Consider the following 22011-nt stretch of genomic DNA (forward strand, 5'->3'; position numbering starts at 1 on the left):
ACAACACATCATACTTTTTAACCATATATAGTTACATTTAATATTGTGGAATGTCCACTAGACAAGTTATTTCCTGTTATCACTTACGTATTGCAGCTATAAATAGTCATTATCTCGCAAGACACTTTTTTTCCTTTCTCTCGAAGTTAAGACTCAAAGCGCAGCTTGCTGAGAAACCAGAAACTGCAAAAAGTCCTTTGTATCATTTGTCTCCTTCACCATATACTTATATTGTGTGTGTGTGTGTGTGTGTGTGTGTGTGTGTGTGTGTGTGTGTGTGTGTGTGTTAGTAGCCTTAGATTATATAGAGCATCTGCCATAGGTGTCTGTGTGAACTAGCTGTTACTATAGAAATGATAGCCTCAGCCAGCACCGCACTCAGAGCCATACTGTTACAGAAAATTAATCAATACCTTCTGACCAATCAGATCTGAGAATTCAGCAGCACTGTGATATATTTGTATTAACACACTTTTATAAATTCCTAAAATTCCAAAACTGTATTTTGATCCCTATGAGACATGTAACTGTAGGCCTTATGCTGCTTGTCTTAGTTACTTACAAACTGTGTGTGTGTGTGTGTGTGTGTGTGTGTGTGTGTGTGTGTGGCTGGCAAGAGGAGAGTTTCTTGTGAGCAGTCTGTGAGTATTATCTCTTGCCTGCTGGACACGGCTCACCTGCTGAACAGCTACAGATGCCACAGGATTATCCCTGACTTCATGTACTACAACAGTTTATATGTCTGTCTCTCTGTCTTACTGCTTGCTTGTCTGTCTTCCTGCCTGCCTGCTTGTCCACCATTTCATCACCACAAACATCTTGAGCAACCCATTTTATTTACATACTATTGAAGAGTGTTTTAAAGATCACGTTTGAGAAAAAGTTGCACGAATAAATGCTACCATCACCATCAGTGGTCTGAAGGGGGAAAATGTTTTACTAGCAATTGCTCAGCTGAATAGAAGCTACATGTCTGCATTGAGTAAAGTCAGTGACACATTTAACTATCTTTTTAACTTGAGTGTGTTCTCTCTTGTTAATTTTACATTATGTATTTCATCATCTAAACAAATGGTAATTTTGTGTCAAGTAAGAATTTGCTGTGCTGCCTTTTTACGCTCAGTTATGTTCAGTTTCAAGCTTATGTTTATGAGCACTTCACACACAAATTACATTCCCTCAGTCTGGGAGAAAAATACGGCCCTGGGTACTGAACATTTGAAATGATCCTGCCTTCCAGAAACACTGGCAAAGACAAGCCTAGTAAACTGGTCCTCATGATATCTGGATTTAATAAATATTTCTGCATATATTGCGAGACAAACTGGGCACACTGACAAGTTTATATTGACTGAGTGATTGATTGGAGTTTTGTTCACAGTGGATGTTTAAAAAGCTTCACCATCTTAAAATTTCTCACTCTCCCACTTTATCCCCCTCCACACTGCTGTGCTTTACCTCTACCTTCTCCTTTCCTGTGTTTTTGGATCAATCACTTACAGACCGTAGGAGTGGCTCACGCAAAGAGAGCAGTCATAATCGCTAATAGTGAACACAAATTGAAAACAACGTTGCAATGATTTTCGGCAAATTTTCCTCGCCTCTCATCGCTTGCAGAACTTGTGCAGGCAGACACACAGGAGTGATTTCAGATTCCTTCATTCTTGCATCATCCTTGGTGTTGCAGTGACACTTCTTGGTTTCTTTGCAGAAATGCAAATCAGACAGCTTCCCTTAAACCTTCTAGCCCATTTCTGCTTCATTCTATAGATCAGATTTAAGCACCTTGACATTTCTGATGACTGCATGTGGTGCATGACGTGGATACACAGTGTTCTGGGCTCAAACCGCAGAGCTGCTTCAGGACAGTAAAAAATGCTACAGGACTATAATAATAGACTCCGAATGTGGCGGCCACAGAAATACAGTTATGCACCCAAAGCCTCCGTAATTCTTTTGCTAAACAATGTTTTAGCTTCTTCTGTTAAGTCTTTGTAAAGTAGCAATCTGCTGCAGGAACTAAAAATACCACCCAGAGTCTGACGCCAGCCTTGCGGCTCCTTCCCCTGGGCTTCTGTGAGTCAGTGCGTCTCTCCCATATATAATTCCACTTTTCTACATACTAGTTTAGCTTGTTAAGAAAAGCCCAATGCACTTTCCCCAGTGCTCATGCTAGGAAAGAAGCAACTTTCTGTCCTTTTTTGAGTTGCCAAGTTTCTCATCCAAAGTGCATGTTATCTTGCCTACTCAATAAAAAAGTGTGGGATGCCACAGTGTTGCCATCTTTAAGCCTCTTTACGCTTCAGCTCTGTGTAATCCAGGATTACTGAGCATTAGATTATGACCGTGTGTGTGTGTGTGTGTGTGTGTGTGTGTGTGTGTGTGTGTGTGTGATGGATTTTGGATATTGTTGTTCTATAAGCTAATATATTGCTGGCTCACTTTGGACTCTGGCCAGGCCTGTAACTCATTTATAACACTGTTACCACTAAATAATTCAGGGGAGTAGTGAAGTAGTGCCAGTGAAGAGGGTGTGGCATCTTTACCACAGTTCCAGTGAAGGGGGTGTGGCCTCTGTGAAGGGGGTGTGGCCTCTGTGAAGGGGGTGTGGCCACGGGGAAGGGGGTGTGGCCTCTGTGCTTGTCCGTTCCAGTGAAGGAGGTGTGGCCTCTGTGCTTGTCCGTTCCAGTGAAGGAAGTGTGGCCTCTGTGAAGGAGGTGTGACGTCTGTGCTTGTCCGTTCCAGTGAAGGAGGTGTGGCCTCTGTAAAGGAGGTGTGACGTCTGTGCTTGTCCGTTCCAGTGGAGGAGGTGTGGCCTCTGTGAAGGAGGCGTGACCTATGTGCTTGTCCATTCCAGTGGAGGAGCTGTCACCTCTGTGCATGTCAGTTTATTTGAAAGAGTTGTGGTCTCCATGCCTATCAGTTTGATTTAAGGAGACATGGCCTTTGTGGCTGATATTTACAGTGAAGGAGGGATGGCCTCTTCAAATGTCAGTACCAGTGAAGGACCAACATTCTGTTCCAGTGAAGGAGGAGGTGGAGGTGGTCTCTATGTCTCAGTTCCAGTGAAGGAGGTATGGTGTCTGTCAGTGTCCGTGAAAGAAGCAGGACCTCTGCATCTTTCTGTTCCAGTGAAGGAGGCGTGGCTTCTGTGCCTGTGCATCCCAGTGTTTTTTCCACTGTATCTTTAATTACTTATTGAGATCAGCATGGTGTTCTCTCTGAAAGAAAGGATATTGAAGAATATTTCTGAGTTTATTGCAGCTCTGAGCATTTTACATTAGGCCAAGCACCATTCTGATTAGCGTGTGTGGTTTTTTTGAATGTGTCATTGTGGTTGAGGCTGTGTAGTGTTTGTACAGAGAACAGGCAGGACGTGACGTTAGTGCCAGGCTCCCAGGTGGGCAAAAACCAGCGAGAGCAGCTACTTCCTCATGAGTTCTCTGAACCTCTGTGCTAAATGTGCGCTTACTGCACCTTACTGATAAGCCATACTGTGTGTTTTTACTTCCTGTGTGAGTGTGTGTGTGTGTGTGTGTGTGTGGGGCAGAGCCAGGAGGTGTATATCTTATACATGCCACTAAATGAGTGAAGCAGCAGTCAGATAAGCAGGCAGAGTGTCGGTCAAAGGAAGTTAACTGTAACGGGATCCCCTCATTTCTGATAGCTGTTATAACCTCAGGCATAGGTGTGTGTTATCAAAGCTGTTAGAATGCAGCGTGAGGTGTTACCAGCTTTGCTAATCTCTCTATCTCAGATTTTACCTCAGCACCCACATTTGTCACCAAGTCTCTGGGTGTAGCAGAGTCTTTTAACGTCTGTGGTTGCACCAGCATAGAACTGACAGCAGATTTAGTTTGTAAATGACTTTTTATTTGTATTTGTGTTTAAGGCACTTAAGGGGGTGTGTTTCTCATTCCAATTCTCCTGGAAAGAAAAATCAAATGTGCATCTTAATGTATTATCAACAATATTCCTATATTTAAAGAAATGAATAAAGAATAAAGAATTTGCTGAACTTTTTAGCTTACACCGAATGTAGCTGATCAGCCCAGACATGTTAGACACCTGTTTGCTTTTTTACCTTTCTCCTGGAGCTATAGGTCAAGTGTAGCTAACAAGCGGGTATATGATTTGGATTTGGATTTTGGGTACGACAAGTGATCTTTAGTTACATAATCATATTTTAAATCAAACAGGTTTGTAAAATTCCAGTGATGCTTTCTACTCGCAAATGGAGCCAAACTTGAGGAGAAAGAACCAGATTGAACTGTGATTCTGGTTGTCCAAGATTATGGCCCCTGTAATGTTACAGTGTTTAGATACACAGTGATGTTTTGTTAATTTATATCAGTTACAGTAAACCACACTCTGTCCTAAACTACTTCAGCAAGTCTGAAGAGCTGGAACTGGTGTGAGGTAAATATTTATATAAAAGATTGAAGTGACAGAATTTCATTACTTGCTAGTAACATTAGTCTGATGTTGGACACAAAACATGTCTTGGCTGTTTGATTACATTTAGAGTTTGTGGAAGCCTGTGTACTTTTGATATTTCTCTGAACCATCAATGATTCAGCAGTGATTCATTGATTTGATGATTCAGTCAGACCAGCAGGCACAGAGTACAGAGAAAGAAGAGAGAAAAAACATACAGTGACAGTGGAAATTTATTATAATAGCAATAAGAAAGCTGTGTGTATTGAATCAGACTTCGTCTATAGGCGTCTATCAATTCATTCACGACTTCCTCTCTACAAGGGGTCTAACGTAACGTTAGTATCTGTATCTGTTAGTGCTCCAAATATCTCTATCTTTATTCAAATTAGAACCAGAAGTGAGCGTGGCCTAAATATGAATTCTACCACTATGCCTTCAGAAAAACTCTCAAAATATATAGGAACAGAAAGCAATGTGCAGAACATAACATAATGTGTAACTCCTGAACGTGTACAGTTCCTCAACCTCAGCTGCAGCACTCGAGTTCACAATTGAGCTCAACTAGGAACTTTCTGGTAAGCTTTGTGTCTAATGTGACAACATAAGCTAGCTACCTCTCTTAAAAAAACAAGGAAGTCATTCTTTTTTTTAAATCAGAGCATCCATGGTGTATATAGTGAGACTTGTGCATTGATTGAACTTGCTGAAACTTTCCCAACACTGTCCCCTCTGGAAGCTGTCTGAATGCGCGAGTGTCCCTGAACAGCTCATCACCTTGTCTTCAGCAGCGGTGGATGCTCTAGTCCCGCATTTCTCCTGTCACACTCTGCAGCAGCTCCTCGAGGCCCGTGGCTGTGTGGGTGGGTGCTGGGATCCGAGCTCTGCTCTGCTTTTTTTGGACTTTCAGCTTTCTAAATTTGGCATGCCTGTTTCTGTCCCAAATCCCACCGCAGGGAGTTTAGCAAACGGCTGCTCTGGGATTGTGCTGGAAAGTGGGATGTACACAGATTGATTTTGCTTTGGATTGAATGTGAACGGCCTGGATAGACAAAGCCAGAGTTAGCGTGACTAGAGACAGCCACTGTTTTTGTCTGTGTGTGTGTTGATGAGAAATAAACAGTCAGAGACAGCAGTGATGAAGGTTATCTGTGTTGGACCAGCTACATTTTAGTTTGCCATCAGACGTAGATGCTTTATTACACACAAACACAAACTGAAATCTTTAGACTGCTCAGAGAGTGAAGTGTGTAAATAGTGTAATTCTGAAGCAGATGCAGTGTAAGACACATCAGGTTCAAATCACAGAACGATATATCAGTAGTAGTAGTGGGCAATATGACAAAAATATATCATGATACTTGACAATACATAGTGTGTATCATCACATAAAGGTTTGCTATCAAACAGGAAACCAAACAGGAAGAAAACCTTGAAAATCTGAAAAGCTGAATTCGATGATACTTCTGTTCAGTGTCTAGAAAAAAAATTTAAAAAGATTTTTTAAATGTTAAATATAAAAGCAAACACTAATATTATTTGATGTCTAGAAAAATTAATTATATTAATTTTTATATTATTTATATTCAATATATGAAAACAAACACTATTGTCTGGAAAATGATATTATTTTAAAATATTAAAAAATACAAAAAAATACAAAATATAAAAATACAAAAACTCACACTTTAATGCCTAGGAAAATAAATTATTTTAAAGTATTTTCTAAAATTTTTTTAAACATTAAAAACAAGCACCATTTTTTTGTTTAAGAAAAATGTTGCATTTTACAATTTTAAGTTTTTTTAAAATTTAAAAGATATCTCTGGTGATAATTTTTTTTTAATCACATAATCGATATTATAACATCATATTGCCCAGTCCTAGTCAGTAGTGCTGTTTGTTGTGTTTTTATACCACAGCGCTGCTGACTTCTCTATTCTGATTGCTGTTGATTGATTTTCTATAACAGCAGCTCTGACAGTAGTTTCAGCTATAATTCAAATCACAAGTTTATATTAATGCTTTCATTCTAATACAGTACTGTGTCTGTAGTAACTGTTATTTTGCAGGGGCTCTGCGTAAACTAAGACTAATAACAAAGAGCTGAAAAACTTGGTGTTATTTAACAAAGGAAAATGCATTGTGCTTTCTGGTTGCTAGGGAACATATCACAGTTTAGCCACAACAAAAAATCAGTACCGGATACAGTGACCGTAAGAGAATATCACGTGACTGAGACGGTGGAATGATATCAAGAGTCTAGGTTTCTAATGTCCTTGGGTTTGATCAGATAAAGTCGTATTGAGACTTGATTGTGAGATGATGTTAAATCTGCATTGAGATTTCTTTCCTGTGGTGCTGTAGGTAGTGTGAGATAAAGTAGGTGTTTCAGAGTGTCGATTGTGCACCAAGTCTTTTGTTTCGCCCTTCTTCAGTCTCTGTGTGTGTGTGTGTGTGTGTGTGTGTGTGTGTGTGTGTGTGTGTGTGTGCGCTTCCTCCCCATGCTTGGGTTTTTCCAGTCACCCTGAGAGCCGATGAGGCAGGAAGCCTGACCAGCTTATCGTTTCCTCTGCTACTGAGCCGTGTGTGTGTGTGTGTGTGTGTGTGTGTGTGTGTGTGTGTGTGTTGGGGGTGTGGATGATGGATAGGCTCAAACACAGATGAACATTAAATGCACAATGACACAGTGACACAGATAAAGTCCTCACACACACACACACACACACACACACACACACACACACACACACACACACAGGTCCACACAGACATGAGTGAGTGTCGAGGCATGTTGCTCTTGGCTGAGAGCTACCTTGTCTCTGTGTCTGTGTGTGTGTGTGTGTGTGTGTGTGTGTGTGTGTGTGTGTGCGCGTGCGCGCGTTGAGGCTAGCTCTCACATTTGGCCAATGCTGCATGCGTGCTGGCCAGTTGGCCCCGGCCATCGTCCAATCAGCACATTCCTCCTCATGAATACACTGGGGCCGATTTTGGCAGGCGGTGCAGGGTGGGGGAACAGTCATATCCTGTCCATTAACCCTTACATACACACACACACACACACACACACACACACACACACACACACACACACACACACACGTATGCTCACTGTGTTTTACATTAACCGAATGATGATACAAACCCCAGGAATTCACGGTCACTCCCAAAATCCTCCTGCACAGTGTCAGACAGGTGCTCGGCTGTTGCCTTTGAGGAAGTGTGTGTGTGTGTGTGTGTGTGTGTGTGTGTGTGTGTGTGAGAGAGAGAGAGAGAGATCTGGGACACAAAGGTGCCTCAGTGCTGATGGAGCACTGCCAGTGTGTGCGCTCTGAATTCTTGTTGTCGTTGTTTGAACACAGGCTCTACTCTCTGCAAGAGTGTGTGTGTGTTTGTGTGTGAGAGACTCATCGTACTCCTTGCATTACATCAGTCCCCCTGTAGCACGGACGCTGACACACTGCTGCGCACAGCACCACAAACACTTCACTCACTCCCTTCTGTGTGTCTGTGTTTGTGTGTCTCTGTGGTTGTGTGTGTTTGTGCTTGTGTATGTTGGAATGTGTGCGTGTGCACGTGCTGGAGTGCGAGTTTGTGTTTTTTGTTTGCGTCTGTGTTTTTGTTTTGCATGTTCGTGGGTCTGTTTGTTTGTTGTTTTCTGTCCGAGTGTGCTTGCTAACTTGCTCGAAAATCACTGACTGTAATTTTAACTGAATGTATCTTAAAATATTTTAAGTGTATTAGACTCTAATAAATAAATTAGCTAATTGTGCTACCACGTAAATGTATGCATGGGAGCTTGTGATTTAATACACCAGAGTGAGTCAATTTTGTGTGTGTGTGTGTGTGTGTGTGTGTGCGTGCACTTTGAGTGCTGATTTGCTAGTTAGCCTATTAGAGCGTCTATGTTACTTGAGAGAGTTTAGGCAGTTCATTGTTGATGCTCATACCAATAAAACTTTATTGGCTGGGTGTAAAAGGAGTGGAGTGGAAGATTATGTGACACCGTGTGTGTGTGTGTGTGTGTGTGTGTGTGTAAGAGCAGGAAAGGGCTATGATGGCAGGAGGTAGCTGCAGTATATCTAGTCCACATTCTCAGGCTAACCAGGCGTGAACTTCAGCTCAATGCTAGCCATCTTTCCATGCTGAAAGAGAGAGTTTTCCTTTCTCTTGTTTTCGACCTCCTTTTCTTTCCCCTTTTCTCCCTGAATAAATCTCTTGCACAGCTCAACAGGCTCCCTTGGCTCCTCTTCAGCTCCGCCTTTCAGTTCTTTTGTTTGCCGAGTTCATGTTGAGGCCCATGATGGCCTTTTCTCGGGGAGTCAGTGCCCAAAACAAACATGGCCGAACGGGTTCTGCTTATCGCTCGCTCTGGAAACGATGAGAACACGGCTGCGTCCTGTGAGACGGAGCAGTTCCTCTGGTGGCTTATCTAGTCATGTGGTTAGTCGTTTCCCACAGGCAAGAATGGAGGAGTGGTGTGTGCGCGCGTGTGTGAGACTGAGACTCTGCAGGCTGCTTATTGCTTCCACACTGTACTCTGTTATTGTTGTTGTACCCTGTGTATGTACACATGTGGGTGACAAGGGAAGGGTGTGTGTGTGGGTGAGTGTGTGTATGTGTGTGGGTGTGTGTGTGTGGTGTAGAGGGAGTGGTGGGGGTCCTGTGGTTTATTTTCTGTTAGTGTGAAACAGTTCCCTAGGTGTGTGTGTGTGTGTGTGTGTGTGTGTGTGTGTGTGTGTGTGTGTGTGTGTGTGTGTGTGTGTGTTTTAGAGCTTGTGTGCTTTGGAGAGCTGGAATGGTGGACTTTATTCTGAGTAATGGCAGTGAAATTTGGAGCACTGGTCAAGGTTTTGTGTGTGTGTGAGGGAGGTTGTGGGAGAGAATGAGTTGTGTGTGTGTGTGTGTGTGTATATATATATATATATATATGTGTGTGAGAGAGAGAGAGAGAGATTGTGTGTGCTTTATGTGAGGAAGAGAGTGGAGAGTGTGTTTGTGAGTGTGAGAGTGTATTGTGTGAGTGTGTGCAAGATAGTGTGTTTTTGTGCAAGTGTCTGTGAGTGTATTTTGTACTAGTGTGTGAGAGTGTGTATAGTCTTCGCGTGTGTGTGTGTGCGCGCAAGTGTGTGTGTGAGTGAGGTATGGCGCTTTATGTTGGTGCACATGGTGACGTTCTACTTTTAGGTTGTAGTTTCTGAGCTTTAGCAGTCTGCAAACTTCCGCTTAACCCATAATTAGGCTCTTGTGAGGCGTGTGTGTGTGTGTGGCCACATGGTCTTATTAAACCAAGGACTATAATTTTTGTCTCAGCCCACCCTCAAAACACACACACACACAGCTGAGCATGGGCACCATATCAAAAATGTATCATGATGTTTAAAAGCAGTGTATATTGTGAAAGCTCTGGGAGAACAGCAGTGCTGCAGTGAGGCTTCAGTTATTTTTTTAATTAAATTTGTATAAAAAAGAAATGATTTAAGAGCGAGGAGGAGACATTAAACAGATTGTGATGTCCAGTCAGTTGCTTGGTGCTCTGAGTAATAATGGGAATATGGATATACTGTAACTGAAGTGTTGGCAGTGTTGATGTTACACGTCATATTGCTGAGCTGTAGAGCAGAGTGATGGCGTGACTCTGACTCAAATCAGCATCGTCACATTTCTACCTGACTCATTTTTCTGTGTGTGAATGCTGTGTGAGGCTTTTTCTCTTCCTGTGCTCACTCTGTTTTCTATTGTTTTTTTTTTTTTTCACAGGTGATATCACGCAAAAGGGCTACGAGAAGAAAAGAGCTAAGCTGCTGGCCCCGTACATACCACATACCCAAAGTAAGAGCTTATTCTCCCTCCCTCTCTCTCTGAATCTCTGACTCTCTTTGTTTATTGAAGTCAGCTCTGTCCCGGGCACGCGCGCGCGCACACGCGCACACACACTCTTTCCCTGTGACTCATGCATTAGGCCTGTGGAAAGGCGGCTCCAGTTTTCGACTGGTTTAAAGAAATAGTTCAGCCAAAGATTCAAAGTTTAGCTAAAGAAAACTTTATTAGAGTCTTCCCCACTTTACCCCGAGCCAAGACATTTCCAAAGCTTGCTTGTTTAGTTTTCTACTAAGAAGTAAGGGAATAATGGCTACCATTTTTTTTTTTTTTTTTTTGCTTTGCAAACTGCATGCCTAAATCATCACATATTCACACAAGTCTTCATTTAACTACAGATGAAGTCAGTATATAATTAATTTACATAAATAAAATTGGGTGTTTTTATCCAAATCACTTCTAATATGCATTTTGGCTTTCAAAGTGTGGGCCACAGCTGATGCTTGTATGTGGTGATACCAAAATTATGTCCTGAAGAAAAAGACACAGCTTCAAGATTCAAGGTTGTTCACAGTTTATATATATATATATATATATATATATATATATATATATATATATATATATATATAATATAGAGCAGCACATAAGCAAAACTATTTGAGATGATGAACAGCATGACAGTTTAGAGTTGGCTTTATACTGTATTGGCCTGGTTATACTGGTTATACTGTATTGGCCTGGTTTTGTTGGTAAAAGGATTCTTTGGTTGTGACCTGCAATGCCATGATAATCTTGCAACGCCATTGTGACCAAAGATAGATGACAACAAAGTGGTTTCAGTGGTTTCAAATTGTTGATTAGAATCTGAGTGTGAACACTTCTACAATGCTCGTCCAAAAGCCACGATACAGACGGTGAAGGATCACACAAAACTCGCATAGCTACAAATACACTAGTAGGAGTGATGAAACCCAAACAAAACCAGCTGAACAAAAAAATATCATTACTACGTCAAGCTCACTTGTTTTAGTTTCTTTTTATGTGACCCCATTTTCTGCACATGCCCAGATTACCCTGTTCGTCTATTATAATATTATAATAGATATATAATCTTTATCATATACCCTGACGTGGAGCACATTATCGCAAAGTCTGTTACAGAATTCTGTTATGGAAATATTTTACTGTCATCATCTCACACAGTGTGAAAAATAATAATCTTAAAAGACTGCTGTAATGCTAGAAGTGTCCCTTTCTTCTAGCTTCAGTGCAAAAGAAAGAGACAAACTTGAGACAACAATCCTGTCTTGGCTGATCAACTACATCTGAAAATTTCATTTTAGGCCGACTTCTTAGTACGTTCCAGCCTAGAACATGTAAAATGAATAAATGAGTAAATAAAGCAGTCATATTTATCATAGCAAGATGCGATTTCAGTGCTTTTGTGCATGCACTGATACTGTGATAATTATTTAAAGATTTATAAAAATATTCATTTGTTTACAACCCCATAAATCTGTATTGTTAAAGTTACACAGATTCCTTCAGACTAAAAGACTTATTGTTTTTTGGGTGTAAACTGTGTGAAGATATATAGCTCCCTCCTGCCCTCTAGTGGTAGAAGTTGAGACTGCACGTTTAAGGCATGCATGGACTTGTCCAACACCTCAACAGCTCTGTTTGTTACGACAAAAAACCTGTTTTCATAAGTACTTATTATACCTGTGTCTACTCTGTAATTATAATGGCTTGCAGAATAGAGCGATCAATAAAAAAAAAAAACCACACAGTTTGTAGAATTTATGGCATTATTTCCCAATCCTTTTCCTGCCTGTAGCTGAGCGCACACATTGATGCATAGGCTTAGCATATCATGACTCTAACAGGAAACAAAGGAGGAAATGAAAGAGATGAACTTGCTGGGTTTGGGTCACTTTTGTGTTTTGCCTCATCTCTCGTTCTCCCAGTAACACTGACTCATTCACACAGGAAGTGTTGTAAAGTTATTTGTACCTAGCTGGCTAACACTTACTAGAAATGGATGACAATTAGCACACATCGTTATTAATATGGTTCAGAAACTCCTACTGCATTTTATTTAGGATCTATAAAGTGGAAATCTGTCCACAATCCTTAAATGTCATGCTTTCAAAGCTGCCGTTTTAAGCCTTTGAAGCTTCACCCCTTACTGTTTCAAACACCATACGCAATCTGTGTGTCTTCATGCTGTGCGTGTCTCTGTGTAGGTAAAAGCTATAATTTAGTGACTTATGTGTGTTACACTAGATAGCCTTTCTCTGTATGGACATGTGCTCAGTCTGTGTGTGTGTTGTAATGTGTGTAGATGTGGATCCAGGCCTAAAGAGTATCCACTTGGCTCCAGGCCCTGGTGTTGACTCTTCTCCCAGCCCGGACGCAGGCCCTTCGGCCCCTCCACGGCAACACCGCTCTCACCGCAGCGGAGGGGCCCGCGATGACCGTTACAGATCAGGTACCACCAATACACTCACTTTAGTCTTGACCCTCACCATCACCATTACACTGTGTTCACACCAGCAGTCACGTTATGCCTTGAGTTGCTGGAGTCTCTCTGTATTGTTTGCCGGTTAAAGCTTCTATCTTGAATTCTTGGTTGCCATGGTTTCACTGGTGGCGCCATGAATGTGTGATATGACTGCAGAAATGACAGAGCTAGCTACAGAATGTTTGCGAAACTACCCATTCCACTACATAAAAAAATGTGATATGTTGTCCAATATAACCACAACTCAGATACACTCTTCCTGTGCGAATCAACATAAAACAATGTTTGCTTTTGACACTTACTTTTTTCTTGCCAAAATACCAGTGCCGTTCTGTATGGGTGCATCAAACACCAGTCCTGTAGTGTCGCTCGTTCAGGAGCTCTGGACAGGGAACAAATGTGAAGTGAAGTGACTTGTGGCCAAGTATGGTGACCCATACTCGGAATTTGTGCTCTGCATTTAATCCATCCAAGTGCACACACACACAGTAGTGAACACACACACAGTAGTGAACACACACCCGGAGCAGTGGGCAGCCTTTTTTGCTGCGGCACCCGGGGAGCAGTTGGGGGTTCGGTGCCTTGCTCACCTCAGTCGTGGTATTGAGGGTGGGAGAGCGCGCTGGTCATTCACTCCCCCCACCTACAATCCATGCCGGACCCGAGACTCGAACCCACAACCTTCAGGTTCACCTTCGGGTTGCAAGTCCGACTCTATCCTGCTGACTCTCACTAAATGAACGAATGAATGACTTACGACTGCTTTGCCATTTTGCAATGCAGCCTGTGTGATCACGCTTCCCTAATCCTACCCATACCTTCACCATTACCTTCAATGCTAGCTTCCAGTGGCTAATTCTTAGATGGCTCATTCCAATGATCAGAATTCAGTTTTCACTGCAAAAAAATTACACCTTTGCAAGTGGAAATAACTTGAATATAGTCAAGTTTATCTAATATTTCCTATTATAAGATTACCATCACCCAATTATTATGATTATTTAATCTGTTTGTTGACATTTTGACTAAGTTCATGCTTGAAATAATCTGATTTTATTGGCTGATAACTTACTGTAATTTCAGGCATTCATTTCCTGAAAGATAGACAATAGAATGAGAAAATGTAAACTTAAAATGTGTAAAAGCATAAAAACAGGCTTAATAGTATTATATTTAATTTATAATAATCTCATAATAAAAAATGTTAGATAAATTTGGCTATATTCAAGATATTTTCAATTTCTAAGATAACGTTAGCAGTGTTGTAATGGTAATCTCACTTGTGTCTACGTGTGACAGATGTGGGGATATGGGGATAATTTAATGTGTATCACAAAAAAAAATCATATATATTGCATTTTTATGAGAGTAAAGATGTAGAGAGCATTTTAATGGTCTATTTGGCATAAAAGACATATTAAACATTTTATTCTTTAACACAGATTATGTTTAATGGTTTAAAATGACGCACTTTGTGGCGCTTTATCTTGAGCTCTCACAATCACAGCAATCTTATTTGGTAATCTAAACACAATGGAACTTTGATAGCATTGTCTCGGCGAGCGCACACTCTACTCTCTCCCCATAGCACCTCCTGGTACTTACAGTAAAGTGAATATGCTTTATAATTCTCTGAATTGCCCATACTGTAATATGCATCCTCTCTCCCTGTCTCAGATATCCACACAGAAGCTGTACAGGCGGCACTGGCCAAGCATAAAGAGCAGAAGATGGCACTGCCCATGCCCACTAAGCGTCGATCAGCCTTCGTCCACGCCGCTGTGGAGAACTGCACCCCTCCTGGTGAGTAGCGAGCTCGCGCCCACTAGCCTTCTGCTGCCCCTTCTGTCCACAGCTCAGTGACCAGGCTGAGGAGAAGCGGCATGCCAGAGACAAGAGTCAGGGTCTACACGAACAGCTCTGTTTGTGACAAAAGTGTGGCAGATATTGGTCTCTTTAATCATTTAATGAGGGGCTTGTTTAAGAAAAGGTCATGAAAAGGTCATTAATAAGTAATGTGCAGAATTAAAAAAAAAAAAAATTAAATGCATGCCTGTTTCCACAGTGCTTCTGCATGCAGTCATGTCCATGTGTGTATGCAGACACCTCGAATGCTATTCAGTTAATGACTCAATTACAGTCTGATCCTCCTGCTGTTTTTGATTTGAAAAAGAATCTCATCAAATTCTCGCCAATTTTGTGAGACGCAGTAAATATCAATGTGCTCGCGTTTTTTGTAATAATGTTGCACGTGTGTGTATGTGTGCAGACACCTCATCTGCGTCGGAGGACGAAGGGTCTCTGCGCAGACGTCAGGCTGCAGTGAGTGCGGTTCTTGCTCAGAGTCTGCAGAATTCGGAGTTTTGGATTAATCGCTCAATCCAGGGATCATCCACTTCATCCTCGGCCTCGTCCACCCTGTCACACGGAGACGGCAGCAAGAACCACATCCAGAATACACTGGCAGATGTACTTGCACACACTCGCATAGGTACGCCAACACTATTAACATACTTTGTGGGGACGAAGTGGTGACAATGCAAGGACATCAAGTTGGGTGTGAGATGGCTGAAAGAGGCGACGAGAAATTTGATAGAGATTTGAATTAGGCCTAAGTATATTTACAGGCCACATGCTTCTGCTTGAAACGGCATTGCCTGACTGCATTAAAGTGGCTTATTACGAGGAACAGGATGTGTTATACACTCAGTAAATGCAAACTGGCAAAGGAAAATTCAGGCACCATTTTGTTTCTCATCATTAATTCCATGTTGATGTTTTATAAGCAGCAATAATGCATTTGATTGTTTTTCTTGATGATGGTTCATATGTTTTGGAAATGAGATTCTCTGACACTGTAGATGTACTGCAAACTTGCACGATTACCAGTGCGGCAGTTTCTTTACAACTGCAGTGCAACCAAAATTATAGGGTAAATAATCTCCAACATTAATAGGAAAGCAGAATTCTTTACCATCTCAGGCCGGTTCTTCTCTGTTATTAGTTTGTTACTGCTGCTCTGCTTCTTCATTGTTTTCTCAACACAGATTATAATATGTAATTTTTTAACAGCCCAGAATAAACATTGCAGTAGAAACACTTTAAATCCACAATAAAACCTGATGACTCTCCAATAGTTTACGAATCATATAGTCTATACACAGTTATAATCATTACACACTGTTGTGTCCTGACGCAGAGAGCAGCAGTGTTCCTCCTGATGTGACGTCCTCCGTGCCGCAGGACAGAAACTCGCGAGTGGAAGTGAGTTCCAGTCCTGCAGTGAAGGGTGTGAGTCGCGGCAGCAACCGCTCCAGCATGATGGACACTGCAGACGGTGAGCACGTTATACTCTGATCTACACCGTCATGTGCTCTACAGTAGTCAATACAGCTGTTCAGAAGTGCACACTGCAGTTTATATACCAGTTTGCATAAATATTTACTGGCCCATCTATAGAGATGTTCATTTATATAAACATTCTAGTTGTGTAACTGTTTACACCTCTTGTACACATTTCCAGTATAGTTTACATGCCATTTTAATAACAACGATGCATTATAATACGATGATACATGATAGTTTTATTGAGCTTTTCAAAAACTCAATGATTCTTACAGTGTTCAAGAACACAGACAAAACAATAATTACGAATGTTAAAATAACAGATTAGATAAATGACAGGCCTGAGAAAACAGCTGAGTCTTAAGTTTTACACAGAGCATGTGGGATTGTCTGGCTGTTACCACAAAAATGCTCAAATACCAAGACTGCAAAAATTTGACAGAGAGATAGTGAGCAAGGCATAAGAGGAAGGTCGAAGCATGTGTAGGGGTTGGTAGGGTAGCACAAGGTCAGAAAGAAAGAGGGTTTTGAGCTAAATATGGGAGTACAGGTGTAATACAGAGCCGGTTGTTAGTCAGGAGATGAGCTTGTGAAGGAATCGCGAGTTGATAACTTTAACTGTAAGAAGAACTGCAGTAATCTAAGCAAATGAAGGAGAGAGTCTTGTGTGACGGTAGACAGTTGAGTCATCCATTCTCACTGCTCCTCACCTGAATATGGTTTCTTCAGCTCAGAGCAAGCGTATCCTTACATCTTAACAACTTGAAAATGATTTAGAATGCAATTTGAGTAAAGAACTGAGCATTTCAGGATTAAGAATATTGACCAGAATGAAGGATATATAAATTACCTCAAAACATTAATTAAGGATTTTGAAAAATTTGATTTTGATTACTATTATCATTATATTGCCCTTGCCCAAGACAGATCTATCACAAATGTCAATATTGTGTGTGAAGGTTTTCTAAGATGTACTCACCTTTAACACCTCAGAATACTTCAGGTGTGTCAAATAATATACAGTAATGTGATTACTATTTTGCACATTGATGTGAATCCAGTATTTAACCCATATTTTGCTCTTTTTTCATCCATCATGGGGTTGCTTTTCTGACTATAGGAAAAGGTACCGTGACGTGAAAGAGAGCTGTTCAGTGCAGTGACCCCTGTCTTTTTTGCTTTCGTGTTCAATATCTTGCTGCCTCCCTGTTTTTTTTGTGTGTGTGTGTTAAAGTGATTTGTTCTTGTTGTTACAAATTGCGACATGTTTGGTGTGAGCTGTGAATCTGTTTCCTCTAACATGCATGCGCTGATTCTTATCTAGCTAGTGTCCTCCTGTTGAGAATTGAGAGCTGAGTGTGTGTGTGTGTGTGTGTGTGTGTGTGTGTGTGTGTGAATGTTTGTAGGCGTTCCAGTGCACAGCAGAGTCTCCACCAAGATCCAGCAGCTACTCAACACGCTGAAGAGACCCAAACGTCCTCCACTCAGCGAATTCTTCCTGGATGACGCTGAGCACATTGTGGAAGGTAGAAGAGATTTCATGTCAGTCGACTCCATCGTATCATGCAATATACACTATATGCCCAAAAATATGTGGATCCCTGATCATTCAACATCCCATTCTAAAACCAGGGGCATTAATATGGATTCATCCCCCTTTTGCTGCTTCCACTCTTCTGAGAAGGCTTTCCACTAGATTTTGGACCATGGCTGTGGGGATTTGTGCCCCTTCACCCACAAGAGATTGGGCACTGATGTTAGGCAAGAAGGCCTGGCACAGTTAGTGTTCCAGTTCACCCCAAAGGTGCTCAGTGGGGTTGAAGTCAGGCCACTCAGGTTCTGCCACACTAACCTTGGTAAACCATGTCTTTATGGACCTGACTTTGTGTACAGGGGCATTGTCATGCTGGAGCATGTTTGGGCCTCAGTACCAGTGAAAGGAAATCTTAATGCTACAACATACAAAGACATTCTATGCAATTGTGTGTTTCCAACAGTTTGAGGCATGCCCACATATGGGTGTGATGGTCAGGTGTCCCCATACTTTTGGCCATATAGTGTATATGGGATCTGAGACTACTTGCTCAAAATAATCTCTCTGATCCCTTTCAATCTGGCTTTCATCGACTGCATAGTACTGAAACTGCCCTCATAAGGGCTGTCAATGACCTACTACTCTCTGGTGACTCTGGTTCTCTTTCTATTCTTCTATTACTTGATCTTAGTTCTGCTTTCGATACTGTCTGTCATGACTTACTTCTCTCCCGCCTCTCGGATGTTGGGGTCACAGGTGTTGCTCTTTCCCAGCTTTCTTCATACCTCACAGATAGACAGTTTTACATTTCAATGCAGGATTATCAGTCCCCTACTGTTCCCCTGAAATCAGGTCTCCCTTAGGGATCAGTTTTTGGACCTTTACTATTCATTTTATATATATATATATATATATATATATATATATATATATATATATATATATATATATATATATATATATACTGCCTTTGGGTCAACTTATTGTCTCCCACTCTCCAGACTGGTCCACTATTAGCATGTGTAAATGAAATAAAAAGATGGCTTAACTCCAACTTCCTAAAACTGAATATGGATAAAACTGAGATCACTATTGTTGGAACACCAACACTTACTAAGAATATTCTCTGTGACATTGATGGCACTCTCATTTAACCATCCAGTACTGTAAAAAATTTAGCCATCATCTTTGATCCCTCCCTCACTTTCGAAGCTCATATTAACTCCATCTCTAAAATTGCATTTTTTCACCTTCATCGCATTGCTCGCCTTTGTCCCTTCATTATTCTCAAAGACGCTGAAACACTGGTCCATGCATTTATATCCTCATGTCTTGATTATTGCAATGCCCTCTCCATTGGTTTACCTGCTAGCTCTATTGCTAGGTTACAATATATTCAAAACTCTGCTGCTAGAATTCTGACATGTACCAGGTGCTCAGCTCACATTACTCCAGTCTTCTTTGATCTTCACTGGTTGTTGTTTTTGTTTCGCATTAAATATAAAATAATCTTGCTTACATTTAAATTATTTGACGGTTTGGCACCTTGCCAGCTCAGTGAACTGCTTCTCCCCTACAACCCGATCTGCTCACTCAGGTCTTCTGGGTCCGGACTCCTCTCTGTCCTTAGATCTCGCTACTTTATTATGGGTGGTAGGTCATTCAGCATAGTAGCTGTATTTATGTACATTCTAATCATCAGCATTTTGTGATCAGATCGTATTTTCTCAAGCTAATTACTACAGTTGGTGAAATGCCATGAGTTTTTTTTTTTTTATTGTATGGGAGTCATCTGTTTTTCTCATATGATCTTTTGATATGTTTTTAATAATTTTGATGCCAGTTTGATGCATAAAGAGAAAATATAGCTACGTGCATATCCTTCATGCTTATAAAATGTTTGTAAATGTAGTCGCATGACAAAAAACAGCCTATAATCTGGCTTTTAATCTTGCTATGCTCTGTCTTGTAGTCCCTCGGCCGGATCCTAACACTCCGCGTCCAGAGGGTCGTCAGATGATCCCAGTGAAGAGCGAGCCCCTGGGCGTAGTGAGTAACTGGCCCCCGGCACTGCAGGCAGCGCTCGCCCGATGGGGCGCCACTCAAGCCAAGAGCCCAGCTCTCACAGCGCTGGACATCACCGGCAAACCCCTCTACACTCTCACCTATGGTCAGTAGCACACAATTGTGTGTGTTTGTGTGATTTGTTCAGCAGTGTGTTGTTTTTTGAGAAATTAATCCCGCTCTTTTGTTGTCCTGTAGGTAAACTATGGAGCCGTAGTCTTAAACTGGCATACACACTCTTAAATAAACTGGGCACCAAGAACGAGCCTGTGCTCAAACCTGGAGACCGGGTAAGAGAAGATCAAGAAGAGTTGCGTGCTACTTAATACTCTGGTCATAATATGTATGTAGCAAGAATGAAAAGAAGTCTACTGGTAGTCAAGTAATGTCTTGTGTGTGTCAATTAGGTGGCCCTGGTCTACCCTAACAGTGACCCTGGTATGTTCTGGGTGGCTTTTTATGGCTGTCTGCTGGCTGAAGTCATTCCTGTTCCAATAGAGGTGCCACTGTCTCAGAAGGTAGGGAAGGATTTCAAGGAATACAGTTTAACCACATTGTTTTCAACATTATCTCTATACACTGCATCTGTGTGCACTCAAAACTCACTATAATAGAAGCCTAAGGGCAGTGGTTGAATTTTATCATTTAAAATATGAGGAAATATAACATAAGGTCTTTGGATAGACATGAGAGAATGCCTTATTATGCCTAAGAAAAACTATTCTTATTTAATTTCATCCAACTTTCCAATATCTGAACACAGAAAACTGTTGACGTTCACGCCTGTAGTAATCTACCGTATGCTACAGATATGGTGAATAGAGATTAGATTGAGAAATGCTGAAAAATTCCTTTAAAATACTGAGCAGTATAACGATCTGGCATTTATTTTCTTCTCACTTTGTTGAATCCTCATTATTAATACTTATTATGTTTTCTTTCATTTAACTTGTTGAATAGGATGCAGGAAACCAGCAGGTTGGCTTTTTATTGGGGAGCTGTGGGATCGGTCTTGCTCTCACCAGTGAAGTGTGTCTTAAAGGGCTACCAAAAACACCCAGTGGAGAAATACTCCAGTTCAAAGGTAACTGCAGCCTCTCCATTTGGTTTGTACCCTTAAACATGATGAGTTATGGATGTTGAACGAAAGGTCGATTGAGTGTGCGTTTGTGTGTGCTTTCACAGGATGGCCTCGGCTCAGGTGGGTCGTCACAGACACCAAGTATCTTACAAAACCTTCTAAGGACTGGCAGCCGCACATCCCCACTGCTAACACTGACACAGCCTACATCGAGGTGAGGACCTGTCACAAATAATCACTGTTCACATACCATTCAAACTTTCACAAAATTTACTTATTCCAAAGCAAATATCCACATTTGAATTTTAAGACTGACACTATTTTTTAAATGGTTGACCGCTTGATCTTTTAAGTAATTAAATACATTTTCTAAAAGAATCTTAGCCTTAGAGTCTGAATGTGAGCGAAAATCAGTGTGTGAATGTACGTATCATATGTACGAGATCCCTTGTCATCCTGCTAATTTTGCGATTGATGGTTTTAGTACAAGGCCAGTAAGGAAGGCACAGTGATGGGGGTGGCTGTGTCTAAAATCTCCATGCTGACGCACTGCCAGGCTCTCACTCAGGCCTGCAATTACTGTGAAGGTGAGTCACGCTGCAGCACTGTATTAATCACTGTATTATCACTGTATTATCATTAGATTATCACTGACACCAAGCTGAGAAAAATAACCCCGCATTGCACCTCACACTTTGCCCACAAACTCTGATCCAGCACTATTAAATATTAATGACATGGTTGGTAGAAGACTGTGCTATTTACATCACACATTATCCAAGATTTTTCATTCAAATTAACATTTTCTAACAGGGAACGGTCATTAAGTAGTGTAAGTTCTCTCCACAGTCAACAGCCTTATACAGGAACAACAAACCAGTGCAATAAAGAAGTGTTAAATAATTGAGAGCAGAAAGCTGTGTGTTCTTGAGTTCGATTAATATTTCATGTTGCCTCTGTGCACTGTAAGCATATTTCTACCACAGGAACTATTTACTTTAGATAGAGGAAAGGTTCTAGGAATCTTTGAAATTCCTGCTGTGGAAAAGGCACTTCTGTAGATAAGGATCTGTTGGAGTTTGCCTTACTGATTGGACTAATGCAAGCTTCACATGATTAAACCTGTGTTTAGCTAACAATCAGTTAGTTAAATATGTTCTATAGCAGAACTGACCACATGGAACATTTCTTATGATACTTTTG

At 41.1% G+C, this 22011-nt stretch overlaps 1 protein-coding gene across 2 annotated transcripts in view; it reads left to right on the forward strand.

The window, feature by feature from the left end:
* Positions 1-22011, forward strand: part of dip2ba (disco-interacting protein 2 homolog Ba) — a 59057-nt gene that overhangs the window by 22234 nt on the left and 14812 nt on the right. For both annotated transcript variants that reach the window (XM_053240475.1, XM_026920246.3), the window contains exons 2-13: positions 10198-10269; positions 12605-12751; positions 14462-14587; positions 15054-15275; positions 15984-16121; positions 17536-17655; positions 19636-19833; positions 19926-20017; positions 20135-20245; positions 20688-20811; positions 20913-21022; positions 21293-21395. In XM_053240475.1, the coding sequence (XP_053096450.1) occupies positions 10198-10269; positions 12605-12751; positions 14462-14587; positions 15054-15275; positions 15984-16121; positions 17536-17655; positions 19636-19833; positions 19926-20017; positions 20135-20245; positions 20688-20811; positions 20913-21022; positions 21293-21395 (1563 nt within the window). The remainder of the gene's footprint in view (positions 1-10197; positions 10270-12604; positions 12752-14461; positions 14588-15053; positions 15276-15983; positions 16122-17535; positions 17656-19635; positions 19834-19925; positions 20018-20134; positions 20246-20687; positions 20812-20912; positions 21023-21292; positions 21396-22011) is intronic.

Source organism: Pangasianodon hypophthalmus, chromosome 16, assembly GCF_027358585.1.
Source record: "Pangasianodon hypophthalmus isolate fPanHyp1 chromosome 16, fPanHyp1.pri, whole genome shotgun sequence".
Taxonomy (NCBI): Eukaryota; Metazoa; Chordata; class Actinopteri; order Siluriformes; family Pangasiidae; genus Pangasianodon; species Pangasianodon hypophthalmus.